The 21,932-nt window shown below is 35.5% G+C and overlaps 2 protein-coding genes across 13 annotated transcripts; both read left to right on the top strand.

Annotated features, from left to right (window-relative positions):
- The first annotated feature begins 2,920 nt into the window (after positions 1 to 2,920).
- Positions 2,921 to 10,480, top strand: LOC133289479 (pleiotropic drug resistance protein 1-like). Of its 9 annotated transcripts, none has more exons than XM_061487418.1 (24): positions 2,921 to 3,231; positions 3,334 to 3,454; positions 3,562 to 3,650; positions 3,738 to 3,822; positions 3,936 to 4,095; positions 4,215 to 4,291; positions 4,573 to 4,626; positions 4,722 to 4,812; positions 4,914 to 5,215; positions 5,330 to 5,611; positions 5,713 to 6,029; positions 6,157 to 6,317; positions 6,417 to 6,520; positions 6,609 to 6,765; positions 6,845 to 6,893; positions 7,080 to 7,221; positions 7,315 to 7,647; positions 8,239 to 8,529; positions 8,622 to 8,705; positions 8,815 to 8,948; positions 9,108 to 9,335; positions 9,437 to 9,608; positions 9,846 to 10,100; positions 10,214 to 10,480. In XM_061487418.1, exons 1-24 carry the CDS (start codon positions 2,921 to 2,923, stop codon positions 10,478 to 10,480), a joined length of 4,266 nt encoding a protein of 1,421 aa, XP_061343402.1. The 9 variants fall into 9 exon arrangements, with proteins under 9 accessions (XP_061343402.1, XP_061343401.1, XP_061343400.1 ...); XM_061487417.1 differs by having other exon boundaries at positions 7,074 to 7,221; XM_061487416.1 differs by having other exon boundaries at positions 6,845 to 6,901; positions 7,052 to 7,221.
- Positions 10,481 to 12,201: 1,721 nt separating this feature from the next.
- LOC133289482 (pleiotropic drug resistance protein 1-like) lies at positions 12,202 to 21,273 on the top strand. Of its 4 annotated transcripts, none has more exons than XM_061487427.1 (24): positions 12,202 to 12,509; positions 12,615 to 12,735; positions 12,854 to 12,942; positions 13,049 to 13,133; positions 13,232 to 13,391; positions 13,509 to 13,585; positions 14,905 to 14,958; positions 15,054 to 15,144; positions 15,248 to 15,549; positions 15,643 to 15,924; positions 16,016 to 16,332; positions 16,460 to 16,620; positions 16,710 to 16,813; positions 17,362 to 17,518; positions 17,594 to 17,642; positions 17,853 to 17,994; positions 18,088 to 18,420; positions 18,776 to 19,066; positions 19,159 to 19,242; positions 19,352 to 19,485; positions 19,645 to 19,872; positions 19,974 to 20,145; positions 20,285 to 20,539; positions 21,007 to 21,273. In XM_061487427.1, the coding sequence occupies exons 1-24, from the start codon at positions 12,202 to 12,204 to the stop codon at positions 21,271 to 21,273; spliced, it is 4,263 nt and encodes a 1,420-aa protein (XP_061343411.1). The 4 variants fall into 4 exon arrangements, with proteins under 4 accessions (XP_061343411.1, XP_061343410.1, XP_061343409.1 ...); XM_061487426.1 differs by having other exon boundaries at positions 17,841 to 17,994; XM_061487425.1 differs by having other exon boundaries at positions 17,594 to 17,656; positions 17,825 to 17,994.
- Positions 21,274 to 21,932: the final 659 nt, after the last annotated feature.

The following is a 21,932-nucleotide window of genomic DNA, read 5'->3' as shown; positions in this document are numbered from 1 at the left end:
AAGAAAAATTGACTGAACTAAGTTTGCTACCAAGGGTAGGAAATTTGGTGCGCTATGTGGCACAAAGGGGTGCTAAACGAGCCAGGGGCCTTTGGCTCGACTCGTGAAGGCCTGAGCTTACATGTCTAAAATTGATTGTTGGACCCAGGCTTGGACTTGTATAAAAGTTCGTTTAATAAAAAGGCGTCAGGCTCCAATTCAAAAGCTCGACCTTAGAGCCTCTCAGGCTTGCCTAATATATTATTTTTTTTATTTATTTTTTTATTTTTTATACTACTTGTGATAGCCCTCTCTCTCTTCTCAATTCATTTCATCCCATTTTATTAATTAAACAGACTTTTTAAATGATTTTATTTTATATTATGCTATTTGGATATACATTAAATTTATGAATATTTATGGAATTACTAGTGTTGTTCATTGTATATTTTGTTTGGATAAATTTTTGTTGTCTTATTTTTTTTAAACAGACTAACAGGCTAAACAAGGCTTTTATTTTTTTTGTAAATGAGTCAGGCCACAGGCTGATATTATATTCGTAACAAGTAACAGGCTAAGGCCAGTCTGACACATTTGAACACAGGCTCGGCCCGTTAAGACCAAAGCTCGGCTCGGCTCGTTAACACCTCTAGGCACAATCACATTGTCCGATCAGAATTAATGTACGAATCATAATAAAAAAGAAAACCAAGAAAAAGAATTATTTAATTAATGTATCAATCAATAATTATAATTAATATACCAATCACAATTAATTTTGATTCGTATATTAATTGCGATCGGTGATTGACATATTAATTATAATTGGTGATTGATACATTAATTGAATTGTCATTTTCCTTCATTTTCTTTTTTTGATTGTGATTGGTATATTAATTCTGATCGGGCAACGAAATTGTGTCACAAAGTTCGCTATCCCTGATAACGAGCTTAACACAGTCAGCTTTTCCTGTGAAAGTGTGCTACATATCACGAAATCATTAGCTGCCAAGTTCGATACCTGTCGTAGCGAACTTGGACACGTGTCATCTTTTCCTGTGAAATTGTGCCACGTGTCAAAAATCATTAACTACCAAATTTGCTACTAGTAATAGCGAATTTCATTGTGTGACACTCTAGTAAATTTTAATGTTTGCGTAAGAGTTTAACATATAAATGCAAAAAACATAACACATTGATCACTGTTACAAAATGATATAAGGAGTGTCATTTAAGATGACATATTTTTTTCCTATACATAAATTACATATAAAGATAAAGGAAAAAGATATTGTAACAACCAAGTTGTGTTACTACAATGTTACTACCAATCAAACTCACCGTTAGATTGCTTATGTTGATCCAACGGTTATATTTCTTTTTATCTTTATGTGGTTATGATTCACCGTATTTAAAGTGAAAGCATTAAATATGAGAAATCATAACCATACAAAGGTGAAAATAAATATAAAATATTAAATTTAGAAAATCATTATCATACAAAGATGGAAATAAATATAACTGTTTGATCAACATAAATGATCTAACGGTGAGATTGATTGGTAGTAACATAATAGTAACATAACTTGGTTGTTACAATATCTTTTCCCAAAATAAAAATAGTTAACATTTTTTTTAAGAGATAAATGAGTATCATGCAACAGGAAATTAATTCATTATCTTATATGACCTGTTGACCCAACCATCTATTTAAAATAAAAATAAAAGTAAATACAATCTTTTTATGCATCAGCGAAAAACTATGTTTGTCTCTGGGGTTTAGTATTTGTCATTTAAAAGAATGGTCTTTTTAGATGAATGTAGTGTATTTTTTTAATTTTTAAATTATAAATTTTTTTCTCCACTCTCTTTTTCACATAATTTATTCCTTTATCTCTTTTAAAATAATATAAGTGTGTGTCCTTTAAAAAGATACACATTTTTTCTTGTGTGTCTCTCGTGACTATAGAAAACATAATTTTTTTTAAAGGGCAAATTTTTTGTATTTACTGCAAAAAAAAATCAAATCTCTTGCTTTATACTGAAATTTTTATTTCTGTCTCATTTTATTTTTTCTTTCTCATAAAAGTATGATTTATTTCTCTCAAATTTGATGTCTGATGCATAGAGATGATTTGACAATAAATGCAGGAATTATTTTCCCGTTATTAAAACAAAAGTAAACTGAACACGTGATGTGTAATTGTGTACAGTGGTTTGAGAAGACATAATCAATGATGTCACTGGGCATGTTCAACCAAAAAGTGATATTATATTCACTGTACGTTTCCTAAAAGGAAGAGAAAACCAACTGAACTAGCTGAGTTGGCATTGTTGATTGGTAATGGCCACCTTTTTCGACGCATTCCTGTGTTAACAAGTATCATCAACATGACATGTGCAGCTACGTTTCTTGCAAACTTCAGATCCCCGCCCATTCTATCACAGTAAAAAAAAAAAAAAAAAAAAAAAAAAAAAATTTGTGTCTTACCAAATTTTATAATATCCGCTTTAATCTTAGCAAATAAAAAAGTTAGTTGTGTTTCTAAAAATTTCAAAATGAACCAATTTAGTTAAAATTGTGGTTCCTCATAAATTCAAAAAAAACTCACATTAATCTCTAAAAAGATTAAAATAAATCTATTTTAAATTTCTTAGAGATCACGAATAATTTTTTTATTTAACAACTGAATAAAAATTTACTGAGTATTTAAAAAAAAAAAAACAATATACCCTACGTACCTTCTTACTCCTCTCTCTCTATATATATGCTAACATCTTTTATTCTTTCACATTCAACCAAAGTTGACAAGTGATATTCAATACATTTTTTTTTTAATTTTTCTCTAGAGATTTGTTGTTGTTTATGGGGGAATAGTTACTGGGTTCAATCGAGTTTTAGGTGGGGTTGCATAAAGATTAAAACTTTATTTTTAGTAGCATGGAGGGTGGGGGTAGTTTTAGGATTGATAGTTCATCATTTTGGAGGAATAGTGATGCTGAGGAGATCTTCTCTAACTCTTTCCACCGAGAGGATGATGAAGAAGCTCTCAAATGGGCTGCCATTCAGAAACTTCCTACTGTTGCGCGCATGAGGAAAGGTTTGTTTACTTCACCTGAAGGGGAAACCACAGAGATCAATATACAGGAACTTGGGTTGCAAGAAAGGAGAGCTTTGCTTGAAAGACTTGTGAGAATTGCTGAAGAGGACAATGAGAAGTTTTTGCTGAAGCTGAGGGATCGAATTAATAGGTGAGAATCACACTCTCATTTCTTCTTCTTCTTGGCTTTAATTGAGTTTCCTTTGGAATGCACTGATGGCTTCTCCTCTTCTTATTCCTTGGGTGATATCAGAGTTGGAATTGATCTTCCTACAATAGAGGTTCGATTTGAGCACTTGAACATCGAAGCAGAAGCTCATGTTGGAAGCAGAGCTTTGCCTACCTTCACCAACTTCATGGTTAATATAGTGGATGTAAGTGGTACCAACTATCATAAATAGTAGAACTTGCTATATGATCTTATTGAAGGAGATTCTATCTTACCAATTTTGTTTCGTTTTTTATTTTTTTAATGCTAAAGGGCCTGTTGCACTCCCTTCATATACTTCAAAGTAGAAAACAACATATAAATATTCTCGAGGATGTTAGTGGAATAATAAAGCCTGCCAGGTACTAATTCAATTACTGTTCTATTTATTGATAATTAGTTAGGACCTTAAGAACCACTATAACATGTTTCCATTCGCTCCTCTCCAGAATGACATTGCTTTTGGGTCCTCCAAGTTCTGGAAAAACCACACTCCTATTGGCCTTGGCTGGAAAACTTGATTCAAAATTGAAGGTTAGGACATTAAAGAGAGAAGATATTTCTTTATTTTTTATCCATGCTTTTATGTTTTAGCTCTACTTTTGAATCTTGAATATCTAGCTAATATAGACTGGCATCTTGATCAGTTCTCTGGAAAGGTGACTTATAACGGTCATGAGATGAATGAGTTTGTACCCCAAAGAACTGCTGCTTATGTCAATCAAAATGATCTTCATATTGGAGAAATGACGGTCAGAGAAACCTTGGCCTTTTCAGCAAGAGTCCAAGGAGTTGGGCCTCGTTATGGTTAGTCAACAGGAATGCATTTTGCTTATGTTTATTAAATTCAATTTTGAAAAACAGGCTGAAATTTTAGATGAAAATCAAGTTTTGACTATGTGTAATATACTTTTGGCATTCTGCAGACTTGCTAGCAGAATTGTCAAGAAGAGAAAAAGAGGCAAATATCAAGCCTGATCCAGATGTTGATGTCTACATGAAGGTAACATAGAAGCCATTATTTTTCGGCGACATGTTTCTACCTGCATCCCTTAGCCTTCCTTTTATATTGTTGAATAGCTGGTAGCTTTTCAAACCAATGAGAGAAGAATGTGACAGCTTAATAATTGTATTATCATAATTGTAAAAGCAAATAAGAACTGACTTTTAATCTCGGTTACATCAATTAGTTATCTAGAAATTGAGAACATCATCTATTTCTTTTACATACAAACAGAAATGACTGATAATTAATTTGCTGTCCTTTTAACTCATAATGCTCAGGCGGTAGCAACTGAAGGCCAGAAGGCAAATTTGATAACAGATTATGTCCTAAGGGTAAAATTTATACTTTCAAAACCATCTTTGATCATCATGAAATAACTATAATATTTTGCTCTAAAGTCTCTTGTTTTTGTGCTATATATTTGCAGGTTTTGGGACTAGAGGTCTGCGCTGATACTGTTGTAGGAAATGCAATGTTAAGAGGTATCTCTGGTGGACAAAGGAAACGCGTTACAACAGGTAAAACAAACCTAATTTCAATGTATAAGTGTATCATGTTTAATCACCTTAGTAAATTGATTGTATGAGAATCTTTAATAATTATAAATTTATAAATACAGGTGAAATGCTAGTTGGACCAGCTAAAGCTCTTTTCATGGATGAGATATCTACTGGTTTGGATAGCTCAACAACTTTTCAAATTGTGAATTCACTAAAGCAATATGTCCACATTCTCAAAGGAACCGCAGTTATCTCACTCCTGCAGCCACCACCAGAGACTTACAATCTTTTTGATGACATTATTCTACTCTCTGATAGTCACGTTGTGTACCAAGGTCCCCGTGAGCATGTGCTTGAATTTTTTGCTTCAATGGGTTTTAAATGTCCTAATAGGAAAGGTGTGGCAGACTTTTTGCAAGAAGTAAGTGTCATTATGTCTTCTCTCAATGATATAATCAAGTCACATTGTTTTAAAAGAGGGTTTAATATGCAATACACCAACTTCATTTTGACTGTGAAAATTATTATGTTATAGGTGACATCAAGGAAAGATCAAGAGCAGTACTGGATACACAAAGATCAACCTTATAGATTTGTCACAGCCAGAGAGTTTTCTGAAGCCCTTCAGACATTCCATGTTGGAAGAAACCTTGAGGAGGAACTTGCCACTGAATTTGACAAGTCTAAAAGCCACCCAGCTGCTTTGACCACCAAAAAGTATGGAGTGGGAAAATGGGAATTGTTAAAAGCTTGCTTATCAAGAGAATATTTACTTATGAAGCGCAATTCATTTGTCTACATCTTCAAGTTTTGCCAAGTATGTCTGCGAAATGGAATTTATTTATTTGATTGTCTTATCATCTATTGTTGTGCGTTCATTATTCAAGTCCATTACTGACCGCTTCCCCCTCCCTCTAGCTTGCGGTATTGGCAATTATTGCCATGACTATTTTCCTCCGAACTGAGATGCACAGAGATTCTGTGACTCACGGAGGTATATATGCGGGTGCATTGTTCTATGCCGTTGTTGTGATTATGTTCAATGGGATGGCTGAGCTCTCCATGGTGGTTTCAAGGCTTCCTGTGTTCTACAAGCAAAGGGAAAATCTCTTCTTTCCTCCATGGGCATTTGGTCTTCCTGCATGGATCCTAAAAATCCCCATGACCATTGTGGAAGTGGGGGTTTGGGTATTCCTTACCTACTATGTCATTGGTTTTGATCCATATGTTGGAAGGTAAAAGAGCTATATTTTTACACATACTCAGCTTACTTGTGAATTAATCTATTCTCCCTTGTCTCATTTTCTTTTTGAACATTACTAATTAAATACTGACATGTATTTACGTGTCTACCTAATGCAGATTTTTTCGGCAATACCTTCTTCTAGTACTAGTAAACCAGATGGCTTCTTCATTATTCCGATTCATTGCAGCAGTTGGGAGGGAAATGACAGTGGCTTTAACATTTGGGTCTTTTGCATTGGCCATCCTTTTTGCTATGAGTGGTTTTGTCCTATCAAAAGGTATCATGGATACAAAAAAAACAATCGTAGTCTTTCTGCCACTGTGTTCCTTGACTAACAGTGTTCTTTTGTTTTCTTTTCTTCTCTTTATGCCCACAGACAATATAAAAAAATGGTGGCTATGGGGCTTCTGGATATCACCTATGATGTATGCACAGAATGCCATGGTAAATAATGAGTTCCTTGGGAAGAAATGGACACAAGTAAGTTTTTAATTAGTCTATATGATCCTTATTATGGCCTCCTAATCATATAAATAATCTGATTTCTGGATATATTTTCTTATGAAAGGTTCTTCCTAACTCAACGGAACCACTAGGAGTTGAAGTTTTGAAATCCCGTGGGTTCTTCACTCAGTCATACTGGTACTGGATAGGTGTTGGAGCTATGATTGGATATACATTACTTTTCAACTTTGGCTACATCCTTGCTCTCACTCACTTGAATCGTGAGTGTCTTTACCTTAAATGTTTAATAAACCAGCTAAGGTAAGCCTATGTACTAATATCACAAAATCGATTATGCAGCACTCGGGAAGCATCAAGCTGTTATATCAGAGGAACCTCAAAACAATGAGCAGAATGGTAGTAGTAAAAAAGGAACTAACATTTTGAAGCACAAAAATAGAGGTACTTCATCTCATAACAACTGAAAATGTAGTAATGTCTAGATGAGTAATAGTTGATTTTCATTTCACATAACACATTATGAGTAACATTGGCTCCACTTCACAGTGACAAATGGCGAAAGTATAAGTGGAAGCACCTCTTCTCGCACTTCATCCACCAGGCAAGAACCAGTTGCTGCAGAGGAAAATCATAACAGAAAAAGAGGAATGGTTCTTCCTTTTGAACCACAATCCATCAGCTTCGATGAAGTAACATATTCCGTCGACATGCCACAGGTAATGTAGAAACAACAAATTGAAAAGGCTTGTATTCAACTTTGAGAGCATTAGTGAAATAGAAATAATTGAATACTTGCACCAAACTTGCAGGAAATGAGGAACCGAGGTGTTCTTGAGGATAAATTGGTTCTTTTGAAGGGTGTCAGTGGATCTTTTAGGCCAGGTGTTCTTACTGCTCTAATGGGTGTCACTGGTGCTGGCAAAACAACTCTGATGGATGTGCTTGCTGGTAGAAAAACTGGGGGGTATATTGGGGGGAACATCACAATCTCTGGGTATCCAAAGAAGCAAGAAACATTTGCAAGGATTTCTGGGTACTGTGAGCAAAACGATATCCACTCTCCTCATGTTACTGTGTATGAATCCTTGCTCTATTCAGCATGGCTCCGATTATCCCCAGACATCAAGGCAGAAACCAGGAAGGTTGGTATCTGAATCACATGCCTTTTCTTGGTTTTCATGTTTACTGTTTTAAGTTTAACATAGGCTTGGGCCAACTGTAAGGTTGCTCTTTGTGATGAGAAGGTCACGGAATATTGAAAACAATATCTTTGCTAAAAAATAAGAGTAAGGCTCTGTATAATTTCCTTACACTTACCCTTGTAAGTCAGGAACTTTGTGCCTTGAGGTTTACCCTTTGCACTTTAGTTTAACATAGGTTGTTAACATGTTTGAACACTTGAGATTGCCGTGATATAGCCACTTTAGTTATACTGCATCCTTGTACTGTTAGAAAATTTCTTACTTGTACAAGTGTGGCTAATTGGAATATTCTAGCGCTTCCCTTCCCCGGGTGGAGCTGCTGCAACAAATCCATACAAATAAGTTTGCATGTAAATTAAATCATTAGCTGATCAGAGAATAAGTGCCAAACCAGTGTTATTTACCATTCATGGATGGAATTATTATGTCATAAAATAACACAGGAAACTAAACGATGAGTGTGACAAAAAAAAAAAATACCTTGCATGTTTTATCAATGTTACTAACTTTGGATCTGACTAATGGTTGCAGATGTTCATTGAGGAAGTCATGGAACTAGTGGAACTGAAACCACTAAGGCGTGCATTAGTTGGATTGCCTGGTGTTAATGGTCTGTCAACAGAGCAACGCAAAAGGTTGACTATTGCAGTTGAACTTGTGGCAAATCCTTCTATAATATTCATGGATGAGCCAACTTCAGGGCTAGATGCAAGAGCTGCTGCTATTGTTATGAGAACAATTAGGAACACAGTAGACACTGGAAGAACAGTTGTCTGCACCATCCATCAACCTAGCATTGACATATTTGAATCTTTTGATGAGGTGAAATGAGCAGAATCAAGAAATCTAGCAATTTTAGTTAGTTCTCTTCCATTACTGAGTTTCTAATCTTTTTTTTTCACAATGAAATGCAGTTATTGCTATTGAAGCAAGGAGGGCAAGAGATATATGTGGGGCCACTTGGATATCATTCTTCCCATTTAATTAGTTACTTTGAGGTAGGAAATAAAAATGCTATTAAAAATAGGGAATATCGAATTCATGTTTAGCATCAAATCGTTATCTAAGTGTAACAATTTCACTCATGGGCACACTTCTACCTTGAAGGGAATCGAAGGTGTCAGTAAGATTAAAGATGGCTATAATCCGGCAACATGGATGTTGGAAGTCACAACTTCAGCAAAAGAAATGGAATTGGGGCTTGATTTTGCGGAGGTGTACAAAAATTCAGAGTTATACAGGTAAATTTCAATAATATGAAGTCTAATCAAACTATAGAAATGGAAAATAATCTGCTAGAAAGCACTTACTGGCGAAAAGTACAAGAATTTTGTTGTATGTTATTCGTCGCGGTATAGAATGTTTGCTGATATAAACTGGTCTTTGGCATTTTGTTTCAGGAGGAACAAAGCACTTATTACTGAAGCGAGTACTCCAGCTCCTGGTTCAAAAGACCTTTATTTTCCTTCACAGTACTCAAGATCATTTTTGACCCAATGCATAGCTTGCTTATGGAAACAACATTGGTCTTACTGGCGCAATCCTCTATACACTGCCGTAAGATTTCTTTACTCAACCGCTGTAGCAGTTTTGCTTGGGAGCATGTTTTGGAACCTTGGCTCCAAATTGTAAGATCAAACTGGAAACTTGGAAATTTTGTGACTTCAAACTCTTGTGTTCTGTAACTTCTGTTTGATCTAACAGTGATTTTTCACATCAATTATTGCAGTGAAAAGCAACAAGATCTTTTTAATGCCATGGGCTCAATGTATGCTGCTGTTCTCCTTATTGGTATTAAGAATGCTAATGCAGTGCAGCCAACGGTTGCTGTTGAACGAACAGTCTTTTATAGGGAAAAAGCAGCAGGAATGTATTCAGCCTTGCCATATGCTTTTGCTCAGGTAACTAAGCAATTCCTTATTTGTAAAACTTATCTTTTATCTGAGTGATGTTATATCCTCCTCATCTTCTTTAACACTTAATAAAGAAAATATTTAATGAAAAAGTAGATGCATATAATGTCTTGGGAGCATAAAAAATATGTAATAGTAATACTCTCTTCATTTAGTAATTAGAAAGATTGATTATTTAATTTCCTTTGCATTCTTTCTTTCTTATCTTAATATATTGTCTTGCAGGTTCTAATTGAGATACCATATGTTCTTGTACAAGCTGTGGTATATGGCATTATAGTTTATGCAATGATTGGTTTTGAGTGGACTGTGGCTAAAGTTTTCTGGTACCTATTCTTCATGTATTTCACATTCCTATACTTCACCTACTATGGCATGATGGCAGTGGCAGTGACCCCAAACCAACACATTTCCACTATAGTTTCCTCTGCATTCTTTGCAGTATGGAATCTCTTCTCAGGATTCATAGTTCCACGACCGGTAAGTTTTGGCTTCCTTTCATGTTTAATGCACCGTAGATTCGTACTTTATAAGCATAGAAGTAGATATCTAATTATGTTTATTTATTTTCCCATTTTGGAATTGGCTAACAGAGAATCCCAGTATGGTGGAGGTGGTACAGTTGGGCAAATCCAGTGGCTTGGAGTTTATATGGATTGGTTGCTTCACAGTATGGAGACATAAAGCAAAGCATTGATACCAATGACGGAAGGGCAACAGTGCAAGACTTTGTGAGACGTTACTTAGGTTTTAAGCATGATTTTCTGGGAGTGGTTGCAGCAGTGATTGTTGCATTCCCAGTAGTTTTTGCAGTGGTCTTTGCCATATCAGTGAAGATGCTTAATTTCCAACGACGTTAAAGAACATCAACATCCACGACTCATTTGTCTCAAACTAGTTGAAGTGAGACTTTTCAATGAAGTTAAGAACAGCATTCAAATTTTTTGTATAGGATGTTTCCTTGAAGATTTTAAAAGAAAAGATCCATATAGCTTTCTGTAATCTTAATTGTTTGAAAGTCCCTGTTCATATGTTTTCTTAAGGAAATTTCAGGCTCTATACATTACTTTCTTCTTCCTACTTCATTTCCAGTCTAAGATTCCTATAATCCAACTAAGAAAACAAAACTCACAGAAGCATTAACGACTAAAACTAAATTAGTGGTTAATGAGCTTTTTCATCCCTTTTGTAGACAAATTATCAAGCAAGTTATGTGCCCAAGTCTTAGTTCCCTGTTTTGCTTGTGGTATTTAGAGATATATAATTAATTATTTTTTTCATGAAAATTTGGTGTCTACAATTTGATTTTTAAAGGACTAAAACCTTAGTAATATGAAAATATAGGGACTCATACCACAAAAATATTTAAGGAAGGAAAGCCCAAATGGAGGATAATTATAGGAACCAAAATCTATGTTAAACCTTAATTTAAATTTCATTGTAATCTTAAGCAATTTCAATAGATAAGGGAGGAAAGCCCAAACGGAGGATAATTAAGGCCCACTTTCGTCGATGATTCCATTGACAATTAAAACGCAGCGTTTAGATTTTGGCTGAAATCCATTTCAATAGTTCCCATTCTTATCAGTCAGTCACCGTGTTCGTTTTTTTTATTTTGAAGATAATTTTATTTTTTACTTTCATTAAAAATTCATTTTCCTCCCTCCGCCGTCTCACGCACGCCACTGCACATAGAAATAAGAGTAAATATCTTTTTTAGTTCTTAGCAAATTTCACGATACCCGTTTTAGTCCCTAACAAATAAAAAGTCAAAAAAGGATCCATTTTAGTACTTTTAGGGACTAATATGGATCTTTTTTGAATTTGTGATGGACAACGATTTCAACTAAATGGGTCCATTTTGAATTTTTTAGGGACCACGATGGACCTTTTTATTTTCTAGGGACTAAAACGGGCATCGTGAAATTTAATGAGGAGCAAAAAAGATATTTACTCTAAAAATAAAATAAAATAAAAATCTATTTTTCTTTTAATAAAGAAAAGTCAACTAAATTGGTGATGTTAATTAGTGCTTTCAGAAAACATAATCAACGAGAATAGATTACAAAAAGATGTCTAAATTTTTAGAAGACAGGAAAAAAGCCAATTTTATTTTTTACTAAAATATAAAGTCAACCAATCTGGTGAAGTGTGTGCTTTCAGAAGATGTAATTATTGATATAACCCATCTCATTTGTTTATCCCAAAACTGATATTATATTCACCACACTCTTTTCTCATTGGAAGAGATAAAAGTCAACTCAATTCTGTTGAGTGGCAACTGGTTTTGGACGTTGTAAGGATCACCAACATGACATGTGCAGCTACGTTGAAAATGACAGCCCCCAATGTATATTCCCCTATGTTGTCATATATATATACATATATGACAACATCTTTTGTTGTTTCCCATTCAGTCAAAGGTTTACGAACTGTGGGTCCTTCCAACCACAGAAAAAAAGAGCGAAAGAAATAAAGTAAGATCAAGTTGACAAGTGATTTACATTACTTTTTTCTCTCTCGAGATTTGTTGTTGTTTCTGGATTATAGTTACTAAAGATTAGAACTTTTTTATGGTGGCATGGAGGGTGGGGGTAGTTTCAGGATTGATAGTTCATCAATTTGGAGGAATAGTGACGCTGAGATCTTCTCTAACTCTTTCCATCAAGAGGATGATGAAGAAGCTCTCAAATGGGCTGCCACTCAGAAACTTCCTACGGTTAAACGTTTGAGGAAAGGTTTGCTGACTTCACCTGAAGGGAAAACCACAGAGATCGATATACAGAAACTTGGGTTGCAAGAAAGGAGAGATTTGCTTGAAAGACTTGTGAGAACTGCCGAAGAGGACAATGAGAAGTTTTTGCTTAAGCTCAGGGATCGAATTGATAGGTGAGAATCCCACTCTCGTTTTTTCCTCTTCATTTTAGTTGAACTGCCTTTGGATTGCATTGATGGCTTCTCCTTTTCTTCTTCTTATTCCTTGGATGATATCAGAGTTGGAATTGACATTCCTACAATAGAGGTTAGATTTGAGCACTTGAACATCGAAGCAGAAGCTCATGTTGGAAGCAGAGCTTTGCCTACCTTTGCTAACTTTATGGTTAATATAGTGGATGTAAGTGGGTACCAACTTTGATAAATTGTAGAACTTGCTATATGATCTAATTGAAGGAGATTCTAACTTACCAATTTGGTTTCTTTTCTTTTTCTTTTTAATTTTTTCAATGTTAAAGGGGCTGTTGAACTCTTTTCATGTACTTCCAAGTAGAAGAGAACGTATAAATATTCTCCAGGATGCTAGTGGAATGATAAAGCCTGCCAGGTACCAATGCAAAGACTGTTCTATTTTTTTGTTGTGTTCGGAAGACAAGACCTTAATTAGCTAGGACCTTGAAACCAATTTACCATGTTTCCATTTGTCTCTCTAGAATGACATTGCTTTTGGGCCCTCCAAGTTCTGGAAAAACCACACTTCTGTTGGCTTTGGCCGGTAAACTTGATTCAAAAGTAAAGGTTAGGACATTAAAGAGAAGGTTTTTTTTTTCATTTCATGTCTTAGCTCTATTATCAATCTTGAATCTATATCTAATATAGAATGGCTTCTTGATCAGTTCTCTGGAAAGGTGACTTATAATGGTTGTGGAATGAATGAGTTTGTACCCCAAAGAACTGCTGCTTATGTCAATCAAAATGATCTTCATATTGGAGAAATGACAGTCCGAGAAACCTTGGCATTTTCAGCAAGAGTCCAAGGAGTTGGCCCTCGTTATGGTTAGTCTATAGGAATGCTTTTTGCTTATATTCATTAAATTCAATATTGAAACACAGGCTGAAATTTTAGATGAAAATTAAGTTTTAATTATGTGTAATACTTTTGGCATTATGCAGACTTGCTAGCAGAATTGTCCAGAAGAGAAATAGAAGCAAATATCAAGCCTGATCCTGATATTGATGTCTACATGAAGGTAATATGGACTCAATGAATAGGTTAAGTAGGAAACTCAATTCACAATAAATAATTTTGACATCACATTTTACTCCAAAACTTTATGAGTCTATGTATCTTTTTCACTTACATGGTCCTTACTTTGTCTTTTTCTAACTAATGTGGGACTTTACCATTCATCACTATAATTTCCAACAATCTTCCCTTCAAGTGTGAGACCCAATATTAGTATCTTCCCCCTTAAATGAAAGAATCTTCTTATAATCGTAGGGTTACCAACCAAGAGTAGTTAAGTCTTGACTCGATAGTATAGGTGTCACAAGAACAAATACGAGCACCAACCATCATCTCCAAATACACCGCTCAACCTAACCAATTGGCTTCAATATCACTTATTAGGTCACAAAGGGGAATCCAAAATTCGAAAGACCTATAAACCGTTCACCTCTGACAAAAGTTGATGCATTTGTTAGGCCATAAGGGGAACCTAAAACAAGGAAGACCTCTGACTCGAATGCTCCTCTTCAAGCGAAAGGGGTCAAACCACTGGCTTTGATACCGTTTGATAGGTCATAAAATGGAGCCCAAAACAACAACCTCCCCCTCAATATGAGACCCATTATTAGTATGCTTTCTATGAGTTAATTCTTGTAGTATGATTTATGGTAATTGTATGACAATAGGAATGTTGTTGCATGAACCTTGTTTGATAAATTTATCCTAATCCTTGTGATTCTAGGAATAGACATAGGGCAATTATGCAATCTTTTAATTCTTGTGTTTAATGCTTGTTTTCTTGAGGAATAACTGGGGAACTAGGGTTAATTCAAGATTATAAAGAATTAGGGAGTCAAGGGATTGAATCCTAATTAATTTAGTGGAATTGATTGACAACCTCTTCAAGTACTTAGGAGAATATTTATCAAGAGCGATCAAGCTCTAATAACACTTGTTAAGTGATTCAAGAGAGCCCAAAATAGGGGAGACCTCCACCGTGACCTTTTAGTCACAAAGGAGCAGTTTTACCACTACTCTAAACTTGTCCAACTAGTATAGCCTTTCAACATAATAAAGCTTAACAATTGGCCTGTTATATTTCGGAGATTCTGTTCTTCTACTTATTGTTACTAATTTCAAATTTTCTCACCCAGAAGAATTTTGTTATCAAGAAAATGTGGGTGATAGATTAGTTGTAATAGCAAGCATGCAGTGACTTTAAACCACGATTAATATCAGTAATTAAGTTATCTTGAAATTGAGTGCATCATCAATTTATTTTCCACACAAGCAGAAATGACTGATAATTAAGTGGTTGTCTATTTTACTCATGATGCTCAGGCTGTAGCAACTGAAGGCAAAAAGGCAAATTTGATAACAGATTATGTCCTAAGGGTAAAATTTATAATTTCAAAACCATTTGTGATCATCATGAACTCATTAAAATATTTTGTTCTAAATGATCTTGTTTCTTTGGTACACATTTACAGATTTTGGGACTAGAAGTTTGTGCTGATACCATTATAGGAAATGCAATGATAAGAGGTATCTCTGGTGGACAAAGGAAACGCGTTACAACTGGTAAAAAAAAACTGATTTCAATCTTGCAGTGTATCATGTTTAATAACCTCAATAAATTAACTGTATGAGAATCTTTGTTAATTATATAAGCCTACAAATACAGGGGAGATGCTGGTTGGACCGGCTAAAGTTCTATTTATGGATGAAATATCCACTGGTTTGGATAGCTCAACAACTTTTCAAATTGTAAATTCACTCAAGCAATATGTCCACATTATGAAAGGAACCGCAGTTATCTCACTCCTGCAGCCGGCACCAGAGACATACAATCTTTTTGATGATATTATTCTACTCTCTGATAGTCACATTGTGTACCAGGGTCCCCGTGAACATGTGCTTGAATTTTTTGAATCAATGGGTTTTAAATGTCCCGAGAGGAAAGGTGTGGCAGACTTTTTGCAAGAAGTAAGTGTCTTGGCATCTTCTCTCAATGATTTAAAAGAGGGTTTAATGTGTAGTAACAACTTAGTTTTGACTGTCAAAATTATCATATTATAGGTGACATCAAGGAAAGATCAAGAGCAGTACTGGATACACAGAGAAGAGCCTTATAGATTTGTCACAGCCAAAGAGTTTTCTGAGGCACTTCTGACATTCCATGTTGGAAGAAACCTTGAGGAGGAACTTTCCACTGAATTTGACAAGTCTAAGAGCCACCCAGCTGCTTTGACAACCCAAAAGTATGGAGTGGGAAAATGGGAACTGTTAAAAGCTTGCTTATCAAGAGAATATTTACTTATGAAGCGCAATTCATTTGTCTACATCTTCAAGCTTTGCCAAGTAGGTTTGGGAATTAAAAAGCTTCTTTTTATTTTCTTATCATCTAATGCTATGTGTACATTAGTCCATTACTGATGGCTTCTCCTTTTAGCTTGCGGTAATGGCAATTATTGCCTTGACCATTTTCCTCCGGACCGAGATGCATAGAGATTCGGTGATACATGGAGGTATATATGTGGGTGCAATTTTCTTTGGTGTTAGTATGATTCTGTTCAATGGGATGGCTGAGCTTTCCATGGTGGTTTCAAGGCTTCCTGTTTTTTACAAGCAAAGGGAATTCCTCTTCTTTCCTCCATGGACATTTGCTCTTCCTGCATGGATCCTAAAAATCCCCTTGACTTTTGTGGAAGTGGGTGTTTGGGTATTCCTCACCTACTATGTCATTGGTTTTGATCCAGATGTTGAAAGGTAAAAGAACTATGTTTTTACCCATGCTCAACAAACTTGTAAATTGATCTTTTCTCCCTTGTCTCGTTTTCTATTTGATTCTATTAGATTAAATAATGATATGCATTTTTGTGTTTAGCTAATGCAGATTGTTTAGGCAATACCTTATTCTTGTACTACTAAGCCAGACGGCTTCTTCATTATTCAGACTTATTGCAGCAGTTGGGAGGGAATTAAAAGTGGCTTTAACACTAGGGTCGTTTGTATTGGCCATCCTTTTTGCTATGAGTGGTTTTGTGCTATCAAAAGGTGTCATGTTTACAAAAGAAAACAATCGCAGTCTTTATCCCATTTTGTTCTAGACTAATGATGCTCTTTTGTTTTCTTTATGCCCATAGACAATATGAAAAAATGGTGGCTCTGGGGCTTCTACATATCACCTATGATGCATTGCCTGAATGCCATCGTAAATAATGAGTTCCTGGGGAAGACATGGAGACATGTAAGTTTTTAACTAACTTATATATTTTTCATGTGTTGGGAATTTAAATGTGAGTAAAAAAGTCTCACGTTGGTTAGGAATGAATTAAGTGAGGACCCTATATAAGTGGAAGATCCAATTGTCACGAATTCAAGCATGAGTGATAAAATTTCACATTGGTTATTAATGGACTAAGTTAGTTCCATATAAGTAGAATAATCTATAAACTTAATGTCTTAATTTTTTCTTTTAGTTTTTTGTTGAAAAATGGTGTCACGCTCATTTTATAAGATGGATTTTTGCATAGTACATTGATTGAGGTCTTCCTGCTATAGACCCTTTAACCACTTATTAGTGGTATCAAAGCTTGGTTTGGCTGGACCAGCCATGTGTATTTTGATTGTGAGTGGCAAAGTCCATATTGGTCAGGAATCAACTGAGTACCATATGAGTAAAAGGAATCATTAACTCAATTCGGTTTTGAGTTGAGATGTGGTAATGGTAATCTAAGATCAAGCCTTCCCCACCATATAAATTATCTGATTTATGGGTATGTTTTCTTATGAAAGGTTCTACCTAACTCAACCGAACCGCTAGGAGTTGAAGTTTTGAAATCGCGCGGGTTCTTCATTGAGTCATACTGGTACTGGATAGGTGTTGGAGCTTTGATTGGATACACATTACTTTTCAACTTTGGCTACATCCTTGCTCTCACTCACTTGAAACGTGAGTATCTTCACCTTAAATGTTTAATAAACAAAGGTAAGCTTGTATACTAATATCACAAAATTGATTATGCAGCACTCGAGAGGCATCAGGCTGTTATATTAGAGGAACCTCAAAACAATGAGCAGAATGATAGTAGTAAAAAAGGAACTACCGTCTTGAAGCACATGAAATCTAGCTTTTCTCAGCTCTCAAGTAGAGGTACTTTATCTCATAACAACTGAAAATGTAGTAATTTCTAGATAAGTAGGAGTTTATTTTCAATTAACATAACACATTATGGGTGACATTGGAGCTACTTCACAGTAAGAAATGACAAAAGTACAAGTGGAAGCACCTCTTCTTGCACTTCATCCATTAGGCAAGAAGCAATTGCTGCAGAGGAAAATCATAATAGGAAAAGAGGAATGGTTCTTCCTTTTGAACCACATTCCATCACCTTTGATGAAGTAACATATTCCGTTGACATGCCACAGGTAATGTAGAAACAACAAATTGAAAAGGCTTGTATTTAACTTTCGGAGCATTGGTGAAATAAAAATTATTGAATACTTGCACTAAACTTGCAGGAAATGAGGAACCGAGGTATTCTTGAGGATAAGTTGGTTCTTTTGAAGAGTGTCAGTGGAGCTTTCAGGCCAGGTGTTCTTACTGCTCTAATGGGTATCACTGGTGCTGGCAAAACAACTCTGATGGATGTACTTGCTGGTAGAAAAACTGGTGGATATATTGGTGGGAACATCACAATCTCTGGGTATCCAAAGAAGCAAGAAACATTTGCAAGGATTTCTGGGTATTGTGAACAAAATGATATCCACTCTCCTAATGTTACTATGTATGAATCCTTGCTCTATTCAGCATGGCTCCGATTGTCTTCGGACATCAATGCTGAAACCAGGAAGGTTGGTATCTGAATCCAAGCCTTTTATTGGCTTTCATGTTTACTTTTTTTAGTTTAACATAGGCTGTTAGTTTAACATTTATGACTTGTTCGAATGTCCTAGCCCTTCCCTTTTTCTGGTTGAGCTGCTGCAACTAATCCATACATATATGTTTGCAAGTATATTTTCTCATTACCTGAGTGCATAAGTGCCAAACTAGTGTTATTTACCATAAATGGTTGGAATTATTATGTCATAAAATAACACTGGAAACAAAAAGATGAGTGTGACAGAAAAAACTAAAAAACAAAAAAACAAAAAAACCCTTGCATGTTTTATCAGTGTTACAAAGTTTAGAACTGACTAATGGTTACAGATGTTCATTGAGGAAGTCATGGAACTTGTGGAATTGAAACCACTAAGGAATGCTTTAGTTGGATTGCCTGGTGTTAATGGTCTCTCAACGGAGCAACGCAAAAGGTTGACCATAGCTGTTGAACTTGTGGCAAACCCTTCTATAATATTCATGGATGAGCCAACTTCTGGGCTAGATGCAAGAGCTGCTGCTATTGTTATGAGAACAGTTAGGAACACAGTAGACACTGGTAGAACAGTTGTCTGCACCATCCATCAACCTAGCATTGATATATTTGAATCTTTTGATGAGGTGAAAACTGGCAGAATCAAGAAATGTAGCAATTTTAGTTTGTTCTCTTCCATTACCAAATTTCTAATCTTTCTTGTCACAATGAAATGCAGCTATTGCTATTGAAGCAAGGAGGGCAAGAGATATATGTTGGGCCACTTGGACATCATTCTTCCAATTTAATTAGTTACTTTGAGGTAGAAAATAGAAATGCTATGAAAAATAGAGAATATTGAATTCATGTTTTGCTTCAAATCATTATCTTCGTGTAAAAATTTCACTCATGTGCATACTTCTATCCGGAAGGGAATCGAAGGTGTCAGTAAGATTAGAGATGGCTATAATCCGGCAACATGGATGTTGGAAGTCACAACTTCAGCTAAAGAAATGGAATTGGGGATTGATTTTGCTGAGGTGTACAAAAGTTCAGAGTTATACAGGTAAATTTCAATAATATGAAGTCTAATCAAATTATAGAACTTGAAAACAATATGCTAGAAAGCACTTAATGGCAAAAAGTACATCATTTATGTTGCAAGTTGTTAATCACAATATAGAATGTTTGCTGATATAAACTGGTCTTTGGCATTTTGTTTCAGGAGAAACAAAACACTTATTAAAGAGATGAGTACTCCAGCTCCCGGTTCAGAAGACATTCATTTTCTTTCACAGTACTCAAGATCCTTTTTGACCCAATGCATGGCTTGCTTGTGGAAACAACACTGGTCTTACTGGCGCAATCCTCTATACACTGCCATAAAACTTCTTTTCTCAACCGCTGTAGCATTTTTACTTGGGAGCATGTTTTGGAACCTTGGCTCCAAAATGTGAGATCAAACTTGAAGCTTGGAAATGTTATGGCTTCAAACTCTTGTGTTCTGTAACTTCTGTTTGATCTAACAGTGATTTTTCATATCAATTATTGCAGTGAAAAGCAACAAGATCTTTTTAATGCAATGGGCTCAATGTATGCTGCTGTTCTCTTTATTGGGATTAAGAATGCTGGTGCAGTGCAGCCAATAGTTGCTATTGAACGAACAGTCTTTTATAGGGAAAGAGCAGCTGGAATGTATTCAGCTCTGCCATATGCTTTTGCTCAGGCAAGCAATGCCTTATTTTTACCTAATTGTTGCTATATCATCCTAAATCATCCTCTTAATAAAGTGATTCCTTTTATGTACTTCATTATTATGTGTCAATGATTCTATTGTCTTGTAATCTTCATATATTGTCCTGCAGGTTCTAATTGAGATACCATATGTTCTTGTACAAGCTGTGGTATATGGCATTATAGTTTATGCAATGATTGGTTTTGAGTGGACTGTTGCTAAAGTATTCTGGTACCTATTCTTCATGTATTTCACATTCCTATACTTCACCTACTATGGGATGATGGCAGTGGCAGTGACCCCAAACCAACACATTTCCACTATAGTTTCATCTGCATTCTATGCAGTATGGAATCTCTTCTCAGGATTCCTAATCCCAAGACCAGTAAGTTTTAGCTTCCATATTTTTTTTTTTTTTATTTTATCAGTGTAGAGTTTCATATTTCATTGCAAAATAAAAATTATATTATCATTTACTGATGTTTTTGTATTTCAAAAAAAATAATAATTTACACAAAGCCTGATATACAAAAGATGCCTAATATACAAAAGATGTTATTTGCACAATAATCATAAAACAAATTTTAAGATTTTTAAAAAACTGAAAACCGATCCAATCCAAACCGAAAAATTTGGATTGGATAGGTTCGGATTTGGAAAAAAATTCAACCGAATGAATGATTACATGATCAAACCGAAGGGATTGGATCGAATAATTTTTGCTTCCAAAACCGATCCAATTCAGACCACGACAGGAACGCTCCTACTTTGTAAATATAGAAGTAGTTAGCTAAATAGATATAATTATTTTTTAATTTATTTTATTTTTGGCTCTTTGGAATGGACTAACAGAGGATGCCAATATGGTGGAGGTGGTATAGTTGGGGAGATCCTGTGGCTTGGAGTTTGTATGGATTGGTGGCTTCACAGTATGGAGACAAAAAACATGGCATTGAAACCAATGACGGAAGTGCAACAGTGCAAGACTTTTTGAGACGTTACTTTGGATTTAAGCATGATTTTCTGGGAGTGGTTGCAGCTGTGATTGTTGCATTCCCAGTAGTTTTTGCATTGGTCTTTGCCGTATCAATAAAGATGTTTAATTTCCAACGGCGTTAAGAACTGCACTCGACTTTTTTGTACGGAATATTCAGCTTAATAATTTTATAAGAAAAGATCCACTTAGCTTTCTGTACTCCTTTATTATATAACCGTTGTTGGTGGAAAATTTGTTGGATGCGAACCGGCAGGTTTTTGTAAAAATTGGTAACCCCAATTTTATTTGAATTCGACGGAGTCATGGATATTAAAAATAAATAAATATTGGATCTGAACACGATGATTGTGAGAGAGAGATAATCGAAGGTAAAGATTGAAGAGCAACATCACTCGCAACCCCAAACCACGGGACCCGTTCGTTGGTTTTAGCTCGCACCCGAACGGCAGCAATCGGAAAACTATGGTACCTACCCACACTTTGAGAACCGATGTTTGTAATTGACGGGATGAAGTGGTAACCGCAGCTTGAAAAGAAAGCACGTTTTAATAAGAGGTGGCAAAGTCGGCGGCTCATCCCGCCCCACCCCACTTCACTATCAATCAGCGAAAAAATGAATCAGCTCGTCCTATTTTATACTGACTCGTCTATGTTAGCCATTAACCCGCCAAAAAATAAGCCCGGCCCGACTCACTTTTGAGTTGAGTTGAAAAACTCAGTCCGCTCTGCCTAGCGAATTGGCCCGCCGAGCTAAGTCCATTTTGCCAGCTTTAGTTCTAAT

This window comes from Gastrolobium bilobum, unplaced genomic scaffold (genome assembly GCF_033153095.1).
Source record: "Gastrolobium bilobum isolate Gb01-03AN ecotype WA unplaced genomic scaffold, APGP_CSIRO_Gbil_v1 utg8959, whole genome shotgun sequence".
NCBI lineage: Eukaryota > Viridiplantae > Streptophyta > Magnoliopsida > Fabales > Fabaceae > Gastrolobium > Gastrolobium bilobum.
Note: the sequence above shows the minus strand (reverse complement) of the source record. Positions and strands in the feature narration are given on the sequence as shown.